Consider the following 17450-nt stretch of genomic DNA (forward strand, 5'->3'; position numbering starts at 1 on the left):
GATATTCCTTATAAATCTCCAAGGCTGAAAAGGGTTGTGTATAGTCTGCAAGCTGTTCAAATGTTTTAAGCACAGAAAGCAAAATTTTTCAGAAGAGAGAAAAAAAACCTGATTCATTCTTACCCACTCCTTTTTTTTCTTCTTTTTTTCCACATTTAGAATTCGAATTTTGACAAAATATATCTTGAGCACATGCAACAGATACTGCAGATTGAGAAACAGCAATTTTAAAAGTTCAAAATTTTAGGATTAGGTCTTTTAAGTAGCTGTTCAATGGTATGTGTTTGTGTGTGTGACTGATGGACACTGACAGCTCAGTAATAATAAAAAGTGTGACAAACACAAAAATCAGTCTTGTGCAATTGTACTTTAGCATGCAATCACAAATACCCATTCACATGCATGCATGGATGCTCTAGCACTTTTAACTTTATAGAATTTCACCATGCTACCCACCCGTGTTTCTTTTACTGATGAGAGCGAAGATTAAAATTTGAATGTTCACCTTCACCACACTTTGACTGTACGTCTTTTGTTATTGGGTCATCTGCACCTTCAGACACATTGCCGTACTCTCTCTTCAGTTTCTTATGCCTATTTTCACTCACCTTTTCATCCTCACCTTGCTTATTTCCTCTGCTCATGTTCAAGCTGTCCCCTTGTATGTTGTCGTTTACATTCTTTCTTTATCCTTGTTGTCTTTGTCTACATTCTTCTCTTACCTTTAAAAAGTCTGTCAAAGCTCAAAGCTCGCCCAACATTCCCCTCCCCCCACCATGGCCTCCCATATCCCCCGCCCCACTTTTTTTTTTTCTCCTCAGGATTTTGTGTTAGAAAATGGCCAAGGGTGAAAAGAAATGAGATTTGGAGAAATCTCACCTCCCTGAGGCTTAGAAAATGGCCAAGGGTGAGAAATCAGATTTAGAGAAATCTCACCTCCCTGAGGCTGGCTTTTTTTTAGTGTGCTGAAGCAGTGATTGTAATGTATTATTTATATTCCAGTGAATATCTGAGGACCAATTTAAAAAATAATTTTTCAAAACTTTCTTTTCAGTCTCTTGCACGCTTAAAGGAAGACTTGATGAAGCGGGCTAGTGGCTCCTCCCCGGATGTTTCCACCTTGTCCTTGACTCAAGAACGGCTGGACATGGCTTCTCAGACTGATCTGCGTGGAGAGGTATATTGTCATTTTGTTTTCATTTGTGGTTGGCAGTTTCACAGGTGTGGTTTGCCCCGTCTTTCCTATGAATCGTCTATTGTCCTGAGCTCCCCGCCTTCTTTTTTTGCGTTAGTTACTTTCTTGTAATATCTCTAACCCTCTGCACTTATATACCTTATTGTGTTGCAAGTGTTGTAAAACTAACGAAAACTAGACTAAAACATTCTCATTTGATCACTTAATTCTTTCCTTGTGGACACACTCTCCCTTTACCTGGCCTAAGTGAATTCTGTGGATTTCTTAATCCTTGTTGGAGAGTGGCTGAATTGATTTGCTTGTAGCGTACAGAAAAGACCTGTCCTTCTGGGCTTATCTTTTGTGGGCAGCTTCATGCAGCGTGAGATGAGAGTTACCAAGTTAAGAGAAGTAGAAGTGCCAAATTTGCTCACTACACCCTAGAATGTTTTTAAACTCTTTTGTTAATTGATGGTAGAATAGTTTTATAAGAATTTCAAGAAAAGGTTCCAAACACCCTATTTTGTCCTTTTGGTGTTTAAAAAAATCGAACACATTACAGAACAAAGGACCTCTACCTCTACCTGTTGCCCTTGAAAAAAAAATCAGTTAATAGATAGAAATATGTTAAATATTTAAAAAAGGGTCAACCAATCCTTAAACTACTTTGGTGAGCGAATAAAAAAAAAGTGAGGTTGGAGAAATGGTTTGTAGGATGGAAACATCTGTGTTCTATGTGCCTTTTTCCCCATGTGTTCCAGTTTGGCAGATCACAGAGCAGATTACTGGCAGAGAAGACTCGAATGCAACTCCAGTACGACGAAGCACAACGTCGCCTCGGAGAACTCAAATGTCGACTTGCCAAGATTGAAGACAAGATGGTTCCTGGCCAGCCTGAGTCGGATAAAGATAGGTACGTGCTTATATATATATATAGTAGTAGACAACCTATATGTCTAGCAAATACAGTGAAACTGTTTCTTCATGCCGTATGGCATCAAGAGAAAATGGTCAATACAATTAAGTACTATTTGTTTATAATCTCGTGCAGGTTTCGTGAATTTTTTGGTCTTTTTATAAAATAAAAATGCCGTAAGGGATCTGGAGATTATTGTGTTTGATACGGCTAAGTACTCTTCCTTTATGGTTCGTGTAGGTTTCACGAGCTTATGTCTTTTAAAAACTTTTTTTGCTGCTGTTGTTGGTATTGGGTTTTAATGCGACTCTTGAATCATGATATTGTCCCTTGCAATCCATTAACGTTTGGTGAAAGATCTTTGTAATTGTTTTAATGTGTTTCTATTGTCATTGTCTGTTTTTAGTGAAATTTGGCATTTGATGCTGTCAACTGCAACCTGACAACGGTAATTTTTCAACCTCTCTTTGGATGTTTCACAGGTTGTTGCTGATACAAGAGAAAGAACAGTTGCTCAGGGAACTGAGGAGCATTGATCCCAAAGGTCGCACCGAGGCAGACTTGCAGACAGTGAAGGATCGAATAGCAGAGCTTGAGCAAGATCTTCACTATGCTCGAGAAATCTCCAATAAACAGATACAACAGAGGTGATTTAGCATTTTGTTTGATAGAAAAGTAATCGAGTACTTTCAATTTGATAGTCTTTTTTAAAAATAGAACAGACCCTCTCGAGTGTATGAATTTTGTCTTTTCATGAGGAGACCTAATGTCCTTTAAAAAAATACCTGCACTTTGAATTCTAAAGACTTGTTCATGTCAGCTAAAAAAAATTCCAACTCTTGGCACAAAGACATTTATGCCACTGTGGTTACTTTCTCGTGTGTGGTAAGCGACCGTGTCTGTTGATTTTCTTAAGTTGAGTACATTTATTACCCCCAACAAGAAATCATGATATAGAGTTTTTCCATTGTGTTGAGTGGTTTTCTTCTCTTCTCACTGGTCTATATTTTTGTCAGTCCACTTCCTTGTGCTTTTAGAATGTAATGATGCCCAAAGTGTTGATTAAACCCAACTCAACAAATACCTTTTCAACAGAATCACGCTGCATGATGAAAAAGCAACGATCCTTCATGAGCTGAAGGAGACAACAAAGCTAACATCGTACCTAGAGTCACAGCTGAGAAGGTAAGAACTTTGTTCTGTGCTGGGCGGCGAGTTTCTTATTTTTCTTTCCAGATGACTGATAGAAGGAATGGAGAACCCGTACATAAAAAAACGTGTGTAGTATGTTTGTGAGGGTCTGAGCGCATAAATATGTTTTTGTGTCTGAAAATATGGATTCTCTGTTTTTTAAAGTATTACTCTTCATGGGTGTGCTGATACTGAAGTAATATCTGGATCTTTCAAAACGGGATTTGCAAATATTATAACGAAGCCTGTAAGTGTATTGGAGAAGCCTTCACTAAGCATTTCCAAGACCATTGTCATAGGTCTGCCTGGAATAGTTTGAACTTGTTGCATACAGAAAGGTGGGTGTGGAGGTGGGTTACTTGCCCAAACGTCCAATGCCCGCCATCTTGACTCGACACATAAGTAGAGTCTGTTTTTTGTGTTTTTCTTGTTTTGAAAAGTTGGCAGCTGGGGGAATAAATTAAAAACTTTGTCGGAAGACTTGTTTTTTAATTGACCCACAGATTAGATACGTTAAGAAGTGATATAGGCTCAACTGTCTCTGCTGTCCTATTTGTCTGCTCTTAGCCTTTTTCCTCTGGTTGTGCATATGCTGAATGTTTCAGTATGTATTTACCGAGCTGTCTATATGTTTATGTACCATATTTATGTCTATATAATATGTCAAACCATTGTAAGTCAAACCCCCCCCTTGATCCATGAAAATGGAATTTAAATTTTATTTTTAATTTATCACTTGGTTTGTGTTCCAGTTTGTCTTTGAGCACATTGTCAGTGTCCTCTGGCTCAAGTCTAGGCTCTCTGGGCTCTCTGTCTGCTGGAAGTCGAGGATCCTTGAACTCGTTGTCGACAATGGACATCTACAGCAATGGGCAGGTCGGAGGTCAAGGCACCGGGGAGGTCAACTTGCAAGAGTTGCTTCAGAGAGTGGAGAAACTCCTGCAAGGTGAGAATTGTTACGATTGTGCGCAGTCTTACAGACTGTTACTGAGTGCGTGGTTGGCGGGTGCTCTGGTGTGATCTCCTCCTCCTTTCCTATCGAACTTGTCTTCCTTATCTCCCCTCCTTTTTTGTGTGTGTTACTCTCTTGTAACACCTCTAATCTTCGGCGCTTCTATGACCTTATTGTGTTCTGTAAAACACATACGAAAACGAAAGACTTTGTGATTGTTCTTATGTTGGTTTTTTTTTTTAGGAGGGGGGGGGGGGGGGGGGTCGGAGGGGTTCATTTTGGTTTGGGATCTCTCAGAGTAAAGCCAGTAATACAAATGTACAGTCAAAGTTGCTTTACCTGTCATAGACAATCGCCTGTATGAACGATTATTTTCGACTTCACTGCTTGTGTTTTAAAGAAATATAATGACAGTGTTGGAGAGGACCACCTGTCTAAGATCAGCATTTTTCTTCTCAACAGTGGTTGGGTCCTGCCTTTTTTTTCCTTCTGTTTCTCTGTTTCTGTCTATCTAACTTTTAACCGGGACTAAAGGATCATTATTGGAAAATCTGCTTCTCTAGACTTAAACTTAAGATTCGAGTGGGTGGCTGGCGGGTGCTCTGGTATGGTTTGCTCCTTTATTCCTATAAAAAATTCTATTGTCGCTATCTCCCCTCTTTCTTTTTTATGTTTGTTACTCTTTTGTAACGCCTCTAATCTTCGACACTTCTATGACCTTATTGTGTTGCAAGTGCCATAAAACTCTTACTAAAACTAAACTTAAGATTCGAATTAGCTGGTAGTACTGTTGGCCTATTGTGTCAATCATTTATGTTTCCTTGCTCCTGTCTCCCCAGGCCACAGTATGTCTCCCATTCAAGAGACCCAGTCTAGCCTCCCTCATGACGACATAACAGAGGCAGCCACATCGAGCTACATGCAGTCCGTCTTGGGCAGTAATCAGGAGTTAGCAGACGCCAGCAATAACAACACCAGCAATAACAACAGCAGCAACACCAACAGCAGTAACAACAATGTGAACAACGTCCTCAGCAACAGCAACAACAACTTGTCGAGCATACTGAGCAACAGTCAGAACAGTAGCAGTTTGTCTGGCCTTCAGAAGCCTTCGCTGTCCCCCAAGTCCTCGCTGACATCTGCCTCACCGCCCGTTTCTCCAATTTACAGCTTTGGCCCACCACCAAGTTATGAGCAGCACATGAATGCCTTGGAGCAGAGACATGTGCCGATGCAGCCAGTTTTGCCACAGCAACAGCCGTTGAATAGCAGCAATAGCAGCCTGAACAGCAATAGCAATGTTGACAATTTGCTGTGGATTCTCAATGCCAATGCAGCAAACGGAGACTACGATCAGCCCAGTATGGTAACTGATGTAAGCTCTACGCAGAATCACGGTGTAGAAGTTGAAGACAGTAACAGTGCTAACTTTGCGGCAGGAGTACCCAGCAGTTTAGGGCCAGCCGCAGTTCCCAGTGCCTTGGCTTTTTTTAACTCTGCGTCTAACCAGCATGTTGCTGGGGCTGCGTCTTCTGTTCTTTTGCAGCAACAGCAGCAGCTGCCTGTTCCCAACTCCTCAACAGATGACATAATCCCCCTGCCACAAAGAAATACCGTACCCACAGCTATGGGCAGTGAAAGTAATGTCGTAGCGTTGGATGGCCTTTCCTCTAAGGCTACAGTGCCTGTGGTGATGGCAACTTCAACTTCCACCTCAGCCCTCTCCCTACCCCACTCTTCTACCATGTCATCAACTCTTACGACAGTGGGCACTGTTGCACAGCCACATCATACGGCGCCAAAGTCACTTCCATCGGACATTACCAACGAATGTCTCCCTAGTAGTTGTGGGCTGAGCTCCTCAGTACCCACAGTAGGTCCAGTTTCTCGTCACTCACACTCATGTGAACCGATTCCAAACCCTCCCCTCAGCCCCATAAGTGAGAGTAGTTCGGGCGTGGGAAACAACCTGTCGGGTGGCAATACGCGCAGTGTGTCGGCTGCAGTCAGTGACGAGTCGGTCGCAGGAGACAGCGGCGTGTTCGAAGCTTCTGTGCGCAGGTGGGTACCGTTGTTATTCAGGGTTCGTACGGGTCTTGGAAAACTGGAAAACTCTTGGAATGTTGTTTTTATTTTTCAAGACGGAAAACTCTTGGATCTTTGGGAAGTTGGCAAAATTCTGGGAAAAGTCTTGGAAAAATACATTTTTAACTAGATCTATTGTAAAAATATTTCCTCGAAGTTTAGAAGGCCTAGACTTAACGCAGTCTGAAGTGTATCATAATATGTATTTTTGCATGCTGGGCGAAAAATGTTCTTCCGAATTGACATGTTATTTGTCTTGGAAAAAAGAAATCTGGTCTTGAAAACTCTTGGAAAAGTCTTGGGAAAAAAAATCTCCTGCTCAATATGAACCCTGGTTATTAGTTCTGGTGCACTCATTAGTCTTCACTTGTGACCTTCACAAGTGGAGCCATAAGAAGGTTGAACCGACTTACTGAATGTTTAGGCAAAGAAGCACACCTCTTCTGGAAAGGGAAAGGCTCTGCTATCTGTGGCGAGTTGTGGCATTTGTGATCATTACAAGTTGCTCATGTTATTTTCCTTGACTTCTATCTCTTTAGCATGCTAGCTACCAGTGGTAGAGGTCTGTAACCTTCTCTTTCTCCATGGATGGTAAAAGTTGTCATCAATTCATGATAGACAATTATTATTATTATAATACAGTATAATATGGACAGCTCGAATTCGTCGGGACCGGCCTCGTTAGTTCGAGGGATCCGTAGTTTGAGGGATACGTGAACTGTGTTATGGCATGGCATCGGCTGTGTCAGTGAATCAAGGAAAGCAACAAAGATTGCTACTTAAAATACTTTGATTATTTTAAAAAATCAAGTTGATTTAAATTTAAAAAATCAACTGATTTAAATCAACCCAACCCTGCTTTAGGGGCAAAGCAATAGATCATGTAATACACAACCCTTCCTCTCGCCTGCTCCATACAAGCCTAGCTAGACCTAGGGCCTAGGCATGCGTTTCGAGCAGCGTGTTAAAAATAGCACAGTTAATTGCGTAGCTGGGTCTGTGGAGAGGGGAAGGTGGTATTTTACCGACCTTGCCTTTTTCCATATTTTTATCATTATTATTTTGTCGCTAGTGCACCTCAAAGGACATTTACCTCTATAACAACCTAATTAGTTCGACTATTGTGTTCGAGCTTTGTGTAATTTTCTTTCAAAGATTTAGAAGAAAATACACGGGACCACAGGCACAGTTTGAATGATGCGTGATTTCGGGTCTTATATGTTTGACTTATTCGTGTTATACTGTAATTATCATTATAGTCAGGCACAGACAATTAAAAAATGTCGAAGATCGACAAATGTGTCAGACTCATCCATAATTCGGGTTAACCGATATCAGAAAGTAAAAAAGTTATCGGTCATGGAATGGGAAATTGTACTAGCTACCCATGTTCGTGGTGTCTGTGATTTTGAAAAAATGTGTTGAGTGTTTATGCTCTTAACTTTGAATCTTTACTTAAATAGGAATAATAAGACTGGAGCATCGTGTTTTGTGACAGCAATATTGACATTATTTGTTCGACGTGATATACAGGTCTGGTTTGAGGGTCCTACCAAATATTTATCATCCCTTTCGTTCCTTTTACTGACTTCTTTTCTTTCCCATATTACTTTCTAGTAATGCCTGTAATCTTCGACACTTGTATGTCCTTATTGTGTTGCTAGTGCTGTACAACTCTCACTAAAACTAAAACGTTGCCATGATTAACCCCCTTATTTCTGCTTTTTATTGCTGAAAAATGAGATGGCAGTCAAAAGATGTCAACCGATATGATAGTGGTTGGACCCCCTCTTGTGACAGGTCTTTCAAAGACGTAGACATTAATAACATTGATACATCCTTTAATTTAGAGACATTAGAGCTTATGATAGACTCATTAAGTGGTATCAGTTCTTGCATATGCCTCACTGAATTTTTGTTTTTTGAGATTCATTACTTAACTCTTTGAACCCCATCGGACGCTGGCGGTAATAACCCTGTTCCCCAGCGACGCTGGGAGCGTCCAGTACTAATGACAACTGTTTCGTTTTGTTTAGTTCTAGTTTTTGCTTGTTTTTCGGAACTATTCCAGAACCAAGTTTTTTTTTAGTAATGACTAAGCCTTTGTTTCCGCTGTTTAAAAGTTGGAGGCAAGCTTTTGGGGTTATAATGAGACAGTGTACTAGGTTTAGGTGACTAGAGAAAAACTCTGGGAAACGGTAGAAAAAACTCAGGGCGTAAAGAGTTAAGCCAGTACTGACGCGCAACTTTTTTTGTGGTGGGTGGTTGACGTGTGCTCTGGTGTGGTTTGCTCCTTTTTTCCTATTAAACAACTATTGTTCTTATCTCTCTTCCTTCTTTTTTGTGTTACTTGCTCTCTTGTAACACCTTTAGTCTTTAGCACTTAATGACCAAATTGTGTTGCAAATGCCGTAAATGGTTTACTAAAACTAAAATTTTTCTTGTGTGATTGATGGCCAGTGCTGACAAATCCTAATTTGTCTACGTGGGTGGTTGACGGGTGCTCTGGTGTGGTTTGCTTCTTCTTTCCTATGAAACATCTATCGTCCTTATCTACCCTTCTTCTTTCTTATGTTTGTTACTCTATTGTAACACCTCTAATCTTCTGGCCCTCATATGACCTTTTATGCAGTTTCGAGCGCCGTAAAACCTCTACTAAAACTTACTAATTTGTCTACTTTTGGTTGGATGTCCTCAGAACTGGGTACATAGACAAAGTATTAGAAACGAACCTGGAAAGTGCTCAAATACAGATCAAACTCAAGTAAGTTTGTTGGTTTTTTAACTTTTTATTTTATTTTTTTTTGTATGCGGCGTCAATAATCAGACAGTGATCAGATGCAATCAAATATTTCTTGTGAGGAGTGTGTTGTTGACAAAATGAGTTACTTCTCGGATTTTAGCCATGTGTACATAGATTGATACATCAAATTTACTGGTTGGATTTGTACATTTTATTAGTTTGAAGTAATAAATAAGTTAAACTTGAAAAAAAAAAATGGCATCAGTTGAAGATCTACAAATTTGATTTCTGTGTTAATTTTCAGATAACATCTTCGTTCAGTTCAAGTATTGCGAGAAGTAAATTATTTTTTCAGTATACTTCATATTTGTTTAGTTAAAGTACTATTTTGCCTCTCTGATGTGTACTTTTGAAGTTTAAATTGTTTAAATGTGACAGTCAGTTTAAAAAAAAAAATGCTTTATAGATATGTAAGTATTGTAAGGCTGTATACATTGCTTTAGATAGAGAAGAGAACTACATTCTCATCATTAGAGGTGATTGTGGAAATTTGTATTTTAAAAAAAAATGTTGAGTGTCTGCTGTAGGACCATAATTAATTATATTGCAGATTTGTATTGGAGTTTTAAAAGCTCATGTTATAAGCATGCAATACAATTTGGGAAAATCTTTAAAGTATCTCTTTTTAGGAATCTCTATTTTAATTATCTTGTGCAGAAATATTTGTTTCCATCCGAGCTGTGCCCCTGATTTCTCACAGTGCAAGTATTTTGTTTCATGCATGTTTCGTGCTTCAGTATAATCTAAGGTTATGACTACATAGGGGTATGCTTGTTAAATTTTCCTCTATTTGAAAATTCTTTTTGGTATTTTACATTATGATACACCATAGAGTGTGTAAGAGAAATTGGCAGTTGTGCAAGGAAGTAGAAATGTAGAACATGAATGATTTCCATCTGTTCAGGTATGAAGGTGTGGAGAGACAGCTTCTGGTGGGCATAGAGCAGGCCAGGAACCTGGAGGTATTGCCCTTCCCCTGGGATAGCCGTGTGTAAGTATCTGATCTCTTCTCTTCAGGGATGTGGATAGCTGGCGGTTGCTCTTGTGTGGTTTCCCCCTTCTTTTCTATCAAACATCTGTCATCCTTATCTCCCCTCCTTTTTTTTGTGTTTGTTACTCTCTTCGGCACTTATATGACCTTATTGTGTTGCATGTGCTGTAAAACTGTTACTAAAACAAAAACAAACCTTAGAAATAACCCCCCCCCCCCCCCCCCCCCCCCCGGGTAGTGCCACTGACTGAAATGTCTTTAGGCCATTCCCAAAGGGGGGACATTTCTCGGTCAAGCATAGTAGAATTGTAAATGGGCTGACTCATGTCACGCTCATAACTGTGCCTGATCTTCAAGAGGGAACTGCTGCTTTTTCTTTCCTGATCCTTACTATTGTCATTTTCCTCTACTTCTTTTGTATGTTGTGACCTGCTATTTTGGGGTGCCTTGATAGTCGAAGCAGACCTTGTGCTGTTGAAGCTAGAGAGGTGAGCAGTCTAAGTCTGATTCCCTGTAAAGACTTCTCTGTTGACACCCACCCCTTGGCGCTCATATGACCTTATGCAGCTGCGAGCGCCGTAAAACCCTCTACTATAAAAAAATAAATAATCAGAAACAAAACTCTATAAATTGTTGAAATAGTTAGTCAGATGCAAAGACTCTAGGAAGGATATCAATTTTTACCTCTTGCTAAGCAAACTCAAATAATTCGCCTGGCGCTCCAGGCTCCCTTAAATGAAAGTAGTCATGTTGAAAACTGTCCAGAGGCTGTGGTTTCCTCTCCTGATGTGAAGGTTTATGTCAAACCCGGAACACTACATCCATCATGTGTTGATGCATGGAATGCTGTTGCAATAATTTCTTACTCTATTTTATGCTTTCTGTTGCAAACGAGGATAGTCTACCATAAATAGATTTTTTAAAAAGGGGAAGCAGGGGATTTTCGGGCATGATGTGAATGCAAGGGTCCCATTTGACCTCAAGGGAAGTTTTTTGCATCTAGTTTTTACATAGATACAGAGTGCTTTGGTATAGGAAAGACCTGTGCTCAAGAGCATGTTGTACTTCTCCTCAGCTGCATCAAAGCTGCCTTGCTGCCAAACCAGACAATGTGCTGGGAGACACAGCCTTTGCCTGAGTTGAGATCACCAAAGTTCTCCGAGATGTTCCGTGTGAGCATCCCTGAACACAAGCTTTTCTCCAAGACGTTGCAAGTGCATGTGTGGAGTCTTAGTGCTGAGAAAGGGGAAGAGTGTCTGGTGAGTAGCGCTAGTCCTTTTTCTGTTTGTTTTGCTATTTGGCTCGTAGGACTAGAGGCCGGTGTTCACTCTCTACAGTGCGTGCTCTGTTGGTTTGGTGGCCAGTTTAGGCAGACCTGCCCGTTATTTAGGGGTTTTGCTCAAGTTTTTCTGTAGTCGTTAACCCTGGGGTAAAGGGATGTAGCACTTAGTTTGTCACATATGAATGACAGACTGAGAGTTCTATGTTGTACCGTACAAGGTTAACAGAGCCAAAGCTGTTCAAAGTCGGAGAGTGGTAGCTCTGTGTTGGCCATATGCCACGGTTTCAGTAATTGAAGGTTTTCCTTGTTTGTGTGATATAGATGTGCTATATTTAATATGCTTGTAGATGGGAGTGCATACATATTTCCCTACATTGCTTTGTTACTGATTATGATGATGATGATAATTGATGATGCTTTTTTCTGTATACGGATGTGACAAAAGTTTTACATTTTATTGTTTTATCTTCAGGGTTGTGCACAGGTCAGCTTGGCAGAGTTTGACCCAAAGTGTGTGTTGGTCCGCTGGTACAATGTACTGAGTTTCCGTTTTATGCAATCTGAGATGAAGGGCCAGAGCTCATCAGTGTCATCAAACAATTGGTCAAGCATTCAGTCCCAACCTTCCTCGAGCAGTAGCTCTGAGGGTGTCAAACCTCTCTACAGCTACTCGAGGGCCAAACAGGTGATTAGATGAAGGCAGTGCTGTAATCTCAAATCGACTGCTCATTGTAAGACTCCGTCATATCATTGCCTCAGAACTATTTTGTCGAATTTGCACTTTATAAATATACTTTGGACAAAGCTATTGTGAGCTGATGATATGTAACTTTTTTTAATGGCATATGGCGGAGTCTTACACTAAGAGCAGTTGAAAAGATTTGTGTGTTGGAAGTTTTTGCTGTTTCATTATAAGTTCTTTTCTTCAGCTTTTGAAAATCTTCTGTGGAGTTCTCCATTTCGGGCATGGTCTTGCCACTAACATTGTTTGCTTGCTCTGGCTGCGGTGCCTGTCATTTTAAGAAGCCAATTTATTAAAGTTTCTTTCTCAGTCGAAAAGAGCAAACTCCCACTGCTAGTGTCAATTTTCACGGGGGTTTGATGGAGTGGTGGCACCCTCCATGGTTGCATGCAGAAGACCAGCTTTTGTTTTGTAGAAATTGCTTTATGGAGCATCACCATGTATTTTCAAATATGCCGTGTCCCAGTCAGTCCAGGTTGGCCCTGGAAGACTTACTCGAAGCAGCTCACACCTTCAGAATCATTTCAGCAGCTCAGTGTAAGACTCCGCCATAAACCATTTTGAAAAATGACGTATTTCGGAGTTTTACACTAAGCATTTATTTACAATTGGTCAAAGCAATAAGTTGGTGCTTATTCATACTTTTGCCACTAAAATCAGCTGCAAAGGGTTTATAAATCGATAAGATTATGTACCGCTTATGGGCAGGGGTTAAGTGATTATTGCAATGACCTTAGGGCTTAGAGTGAGTCAGTTCCACCAATGATGTTAAGCCATTAAACATGATTTTTTGTAATGCAGATAATTTCAAGTTTTAAAGCTACATGTCATGTTCAAAATATCTTTTATAAAGCTCAAATGTTGCATGATTTGAAAATGCTTGTAATTTAAGAACAATTACTTTTCTTTACAATACAATGAGCTAGACTTGTTATTACCTTTGCACACCACAGAAGCAGTCTCAAGACAGAGTTCATCAGCTGCTAGAAGCCTCCTCGGCCAAACTACGCCAGGCATCGTCAGCGTCTGTGAGTGATGATCAATCCTCTGGTACTGATTCTGCAAGTGGAAAACGGTAAGTGACTGATTGTAGTTTTTATTTTTTTTAATACTGAAAGGGAAAGAATGTAAATGTTACAGGGCTGCTTATTTCTACAGCTTTTTCCAGTAATTACTGGTCTTGAACTTGTTTTACCACCATAGTAATAAAGATGCCTCACCTACCGTATTTTTCGATAGGTACAGAGATAAATAAAAAAAAGAGAAAGAAACTAGCTCGTTCTCTATTGTCACTCCCCACTGGCTGGTGGATCTTTTCATTGACCTCTTTAACGCCTTTGCTGGGGTAGCTCCTAATTTTAGCGAATGTTGAGTACCAAAGTTTACAGTTGAATACAAAGTGACAATGTTGGGGCTTTATGACAGGGTGACTACCAGGTCCCCGGGAATCTGAATAAAATCAGTGAGACACTGGGAAGGACCTGAGGCTAGAAGGAAGTCTCTACTTGACCTGTGAAAATAAATATGTTCTCCAAAGTTTATTTTAAATAGAGTCTGGGTGCAAAATAGCTGGCTCAGTATAATTCATTGGTTTCATTTTCAGAAAACATTTTGGAGTTTGAAATACTGAGTTTGACCAGTGAATTAAAAAATTTTTTTTAGCCTGCCTTAACGTAGAGTTCTTCTAGATACTGGAAACCATGGCCATTTTGTATTTGATCAAAGCGTAAGATTGTATAACTGATTCTCCCTTCTTTGGACAAAAAATTCTGAAAGTGTTAAGTTCTTTCACGCTTTTGAAACAAAGAGTTGACCTTAAATGTTCCATGACATGGCTGTTTTTTTGCTGTTTTCTTTAAACAACTAGTTCGTCGTGCTGGGTTTTAAAAGAGGAGGTATGATAGGGAGATTGTGGCACAGTTTAGTCATTAATGAGAAATGTACAAAGCATGAAAATGAAGATATGTTCAATGCAGATACTCTTACTAGTACTAGGGAAAAGTATTTTGTAGTTATGTACCAAACTGTATCGTTGGACCTGTCCAAGATGACAACCCCAATGTTGAGGAGAAAAGTGTTCATCTTAGACAGGCGATCCTTTTGGACAGTGTCATTGTAGTAGAGAAAAAATGCAAGGGGGGGGGAGTGGTGGTTTGTACTGATTATTCTCTTGGACAGTTGGTTTTTATAGCAGATTCAACAGCACACGCCTGACCTTGATCAATTGCATGTTCATGCCAGTTCCCTCTTGTTGTAAAAAAATATTTGTTTCTTCTTTTGTTATCCATAAGAAAGGTATAATAAAGTAATTTTGGTGATTTTGATGGTAGGTACTGTCTTAACTCTGCTTGGCAGAGCAGACAGAATAGTGGGACTTTTTCTAGTCTGGATTCCTGTTCCTAACAGGTTATTGATATGTGAGGCTGAGGTATGGTATTGATATTGGGCAGAAAGGGAGCAAGTGTAGTATGTTTGAAAGAAAGAAAGGAGAGAGCAGTAATGGTCACTGAAGAGAGAATATTTGAATGAGAAGTGCAATAGAACACAATATGGCATCAAACTGCATTCCTAACTTTATGCTGATTTGCAGGTCTCAACATCCAGTGGTCGTATCTTTGAAAGAGGAAAGCAGTGATGAATCAACTATTATTTCTTCTCAAACCTCAACACTCACGAGGAATCATGGTAAGAACTGATACTTTTCTTAACGCTATTAACGTTTATAATTTCTGTTCATTTATATTCTGCATGTGACTGTGAGCCTGTTTGTGAGTGCCAGCATACTATTGTATAATTAGGTTTATGTGCGGAGATGTGTGTGGAAGAGAGGATGTGTGAGAGAGTGTGTGTGTATATGTGGATGAGTACATGCGCGTGTATGTGCATGTGTGTGTGTAACACCAAAACAATGTACCAGGATCTGGGCAATAAAGATGCATCTTATCTCATCTTTTCTGATCTTTTTTTCTGTGGTGTGTTAACACTTTGGTTCCTGAGTCCACACTGGGAGATATGCCTTAAGTAGCCGATGATTTTGGGGAAAAAGTGTCGTAACCTGGGTTTCTAATTTTTAAAAAAATCAGTTCAGGTTAATGATAATGGAATTAGAAGGAAAAAATCCATAACAGTTTAGGCTGTTTTGGAGCAGAATTGTGGAAAATAATGGTGACTTTGATTATGAAAATCAAGAGACATTTTTTTAAAATTTAAGATGAATTTGTGCCTGTTCGGTGAAAAGATATTGGCAAGTCCAAAAAATTTAAAAATTTAACCATTGCTTTGATAAAAACGGTTATGGGAAATGTGTAATTTATAGGTCGTTCTAATTTCTGTATTGCAGGTCCAGAAGAAATGAAAAATCATCGTTTTGACGGCTCCCATTTTCATGATGGTGTAGAAGATGATGATGGTGGAGATGATGATGATGACGAGGACGAAGAAGAGGAAGAGAAGGTGAGTTTTTTTCTGTTTTGACTTTTTTACATGAGTTTGAAACCTCCAAAAATGTTGTGTTTCTTATCTTAACATTGCAGTGTGGGAATCTAGAAGAAGAAACTGATAACATTTTTATCGTCATGAAATACAAAAGAGAGTGTTAACTTTGAACAGTAAAATAAGGAAGATGCATTGACATGAGTACATAGGAGTTTAAATAGGCAGGCTTTATGCTGGTCAACGTTAAGCACATGTGACAAGTCGCCATTTAGCTTTAGACGGAGCATGTATGAAAGGCACATATTACAGATGACTTACGTAAGTAGTAAGACCAATATTTTTGTGATCAGGTTCTTTTCAAGATTATGGTGTAGATTTACATTTTGCAGTGACTTTTCACTGGAGATTTTATTCTTCCTTGCTCTCTCTCTCTCTCTCTCTCTCTCTCTCTCTCTCTCTCTCTCTCTCTCTCCCTCCTGTAACAAGGTGTTACAAAATTCGTGCACGCAGCCTAGGCCAGTGATAGAATTTTGTAATGGATCGTTGCTTGAACTTCGAAACAATTAGTTACAGTGGGTGCATGGTATGTTGTGTTGTGATGCACAGTCAGTATCAAAGGCTTGTGACTTATTCTGGAGTTCACCAAAAGTTTCGTTCGTTTTTGCAAGCAGTAACTGCACCCCTCCTCCCTTTCTTATTTTAAAAAAACTTGGCAATGACGAGTCTGACGAGACCTTTTTTTTTCATCACTCCTTAGTTGACATAACATTTATACTTTGCTACAACCCCTGTCCGTGACCCCACAGGGAAGGAGAACCAATCCATGGCCATTTTACGAATTTTTAAACCAGATTACCAATTTTTTATTTGTTGATTACCAAAACGTATACAGGTGGATGGGCAGCCCTATGCACTACAAATGTACGAAAGACTTGTACTTTTACAGTGGGTGGTTGGCGAGTGCTCTGTTGTGGTTTGCTCCTTCTTTCATATCAAACATCTATCGTCCTTGTCTCTCTTCCTTCTTTTTTATGTGTGTTACTCTCTTTTTAACTCATCGATTCTTTGACTCTTATATGACCTTATTGTGCTGCAAGTGCCATAAAACTCTTACTACTAAAACTAAACTTACTTCCCAGGACAAAGACTTTGAGCAAATGATCCAAGAAGTGCTGGATGAGCTGGCTGAGTCTGTGGATCACTGTGACCACGACAACTTTACAGAGTCGGAGGATGGTCAGCTGGTGGTCACTTGTGACAAGGAGACCAACACGGAGGCTGGGGAGTACACGCTGAGGGAAGTGAAGCGGCACGGCCCTCACCACCATCGCCATCACCCCCACCACAAGCAGCAGCAGCAGCAGCGCTACATGAATTCGTTGAGGAGCAGCACCATTAAAAGATCACAAACATTCTCACCCGCATGCCGCCAACCTCCGCCCGGCTATGTTTGCAAGGTGCGTACGAGTACAATTTCTTTTGTGCCCGAGAGGTTTTTCTCAATGCTGGCTTCTTTAAGTCCTAATAATATTGGCCGAATATTGATATTGAAACATCAGATATTGACCTGATGATAAAATAATTTATTTTGTGGAGTACTTATATGAGTCACATTGCACTCGTACTAGCAATGTCAGCATTAATTGTGGCCTTACAGAAGAAAATGGGTCATGATAATGAATAAAAAATAGCATTTGCGAAGCGCACGTTCCCACTCAACAACAAGCTCTTTACTGGTTTACTTTGTATTGCTCCAGTTTTATTGAACATACAGTTACAAATCATTTATAAAATACTGAAAGAGGAACGCACTTCTCTTTGATATATTTTTCTTATTGAAGTGCTTTCAGAAACAGTTGTCTGTTGCAGTTGCTGCCTT

General features: G+C 39.8%; 1 protein-coding gene across 3 annotated transcripts in view; it reads left to right on the forward strand.

The window, feature by feature from the left end:
• LOC101846498 (protein KIBRA) overlaps positions 1–17450 on the forward strand; it is a 56518-nt gene that overhangs the window by 29363 nt on the left and 9705 nt on the right. For all 3 annotated transcript variants that reach the window (XM_035969165.1, XM_035969166.1, XM_035969167.1), the window contains exons 7-20: positions 1055–1177; positions 1936–2087; positions 2573–2737; positions 3186–3275; positions 4034–4227; positions 5073–6294; positions 9017–9082; positions 10026–10112; positions 11188–11371; positions 11867–12079; positions 13090–13211; positions 14727–14821; positions 15477–15589; positions 16711–17028. In XM_035969165.1, coding sequence (XP_035825058.1) covers positions 1055–1177; positions 1936–2087; positions 2573–2737; positions 3186–3275; positions 4034–4227; positions 5073–6294; positions 9017–9082; positions 10026–10112; positions 11188–11371; positions 11867–12079; positions 13090–13211; positions 14727–14821; positions 15477–15589; positions 16711–17028 — 3144 coding nt within the window. The remainder of the gene's footprint in view (positions 1–1054; positions 1178–1935; positions 2088–2572; positions 2738–3185; positions 3276–4033; positions 4228–5072; positions 6295–9016; positions 9083–10025; positions 10113–11187; positions 11372–11866; positions 12080–13089; positions 13212–14726; positions 14822–15476; positions 15590–16710; positions 17029–17450) is intronic.

This window comes from Aplysia californica, unplaced genomic scaffold, assembly GCF_000002075.1.
Source record: "Aplysia californica isolate F4 #8 unplaced genomic scaffold, AplCal3.0 scaffold00122, whole genome shotgun sequence".
NCBI lineage: Eukaryota > Metazoa > Mollusca > Gastropoda > Aplysiida > Aplysiidae > Aplysia > Aplysia californica.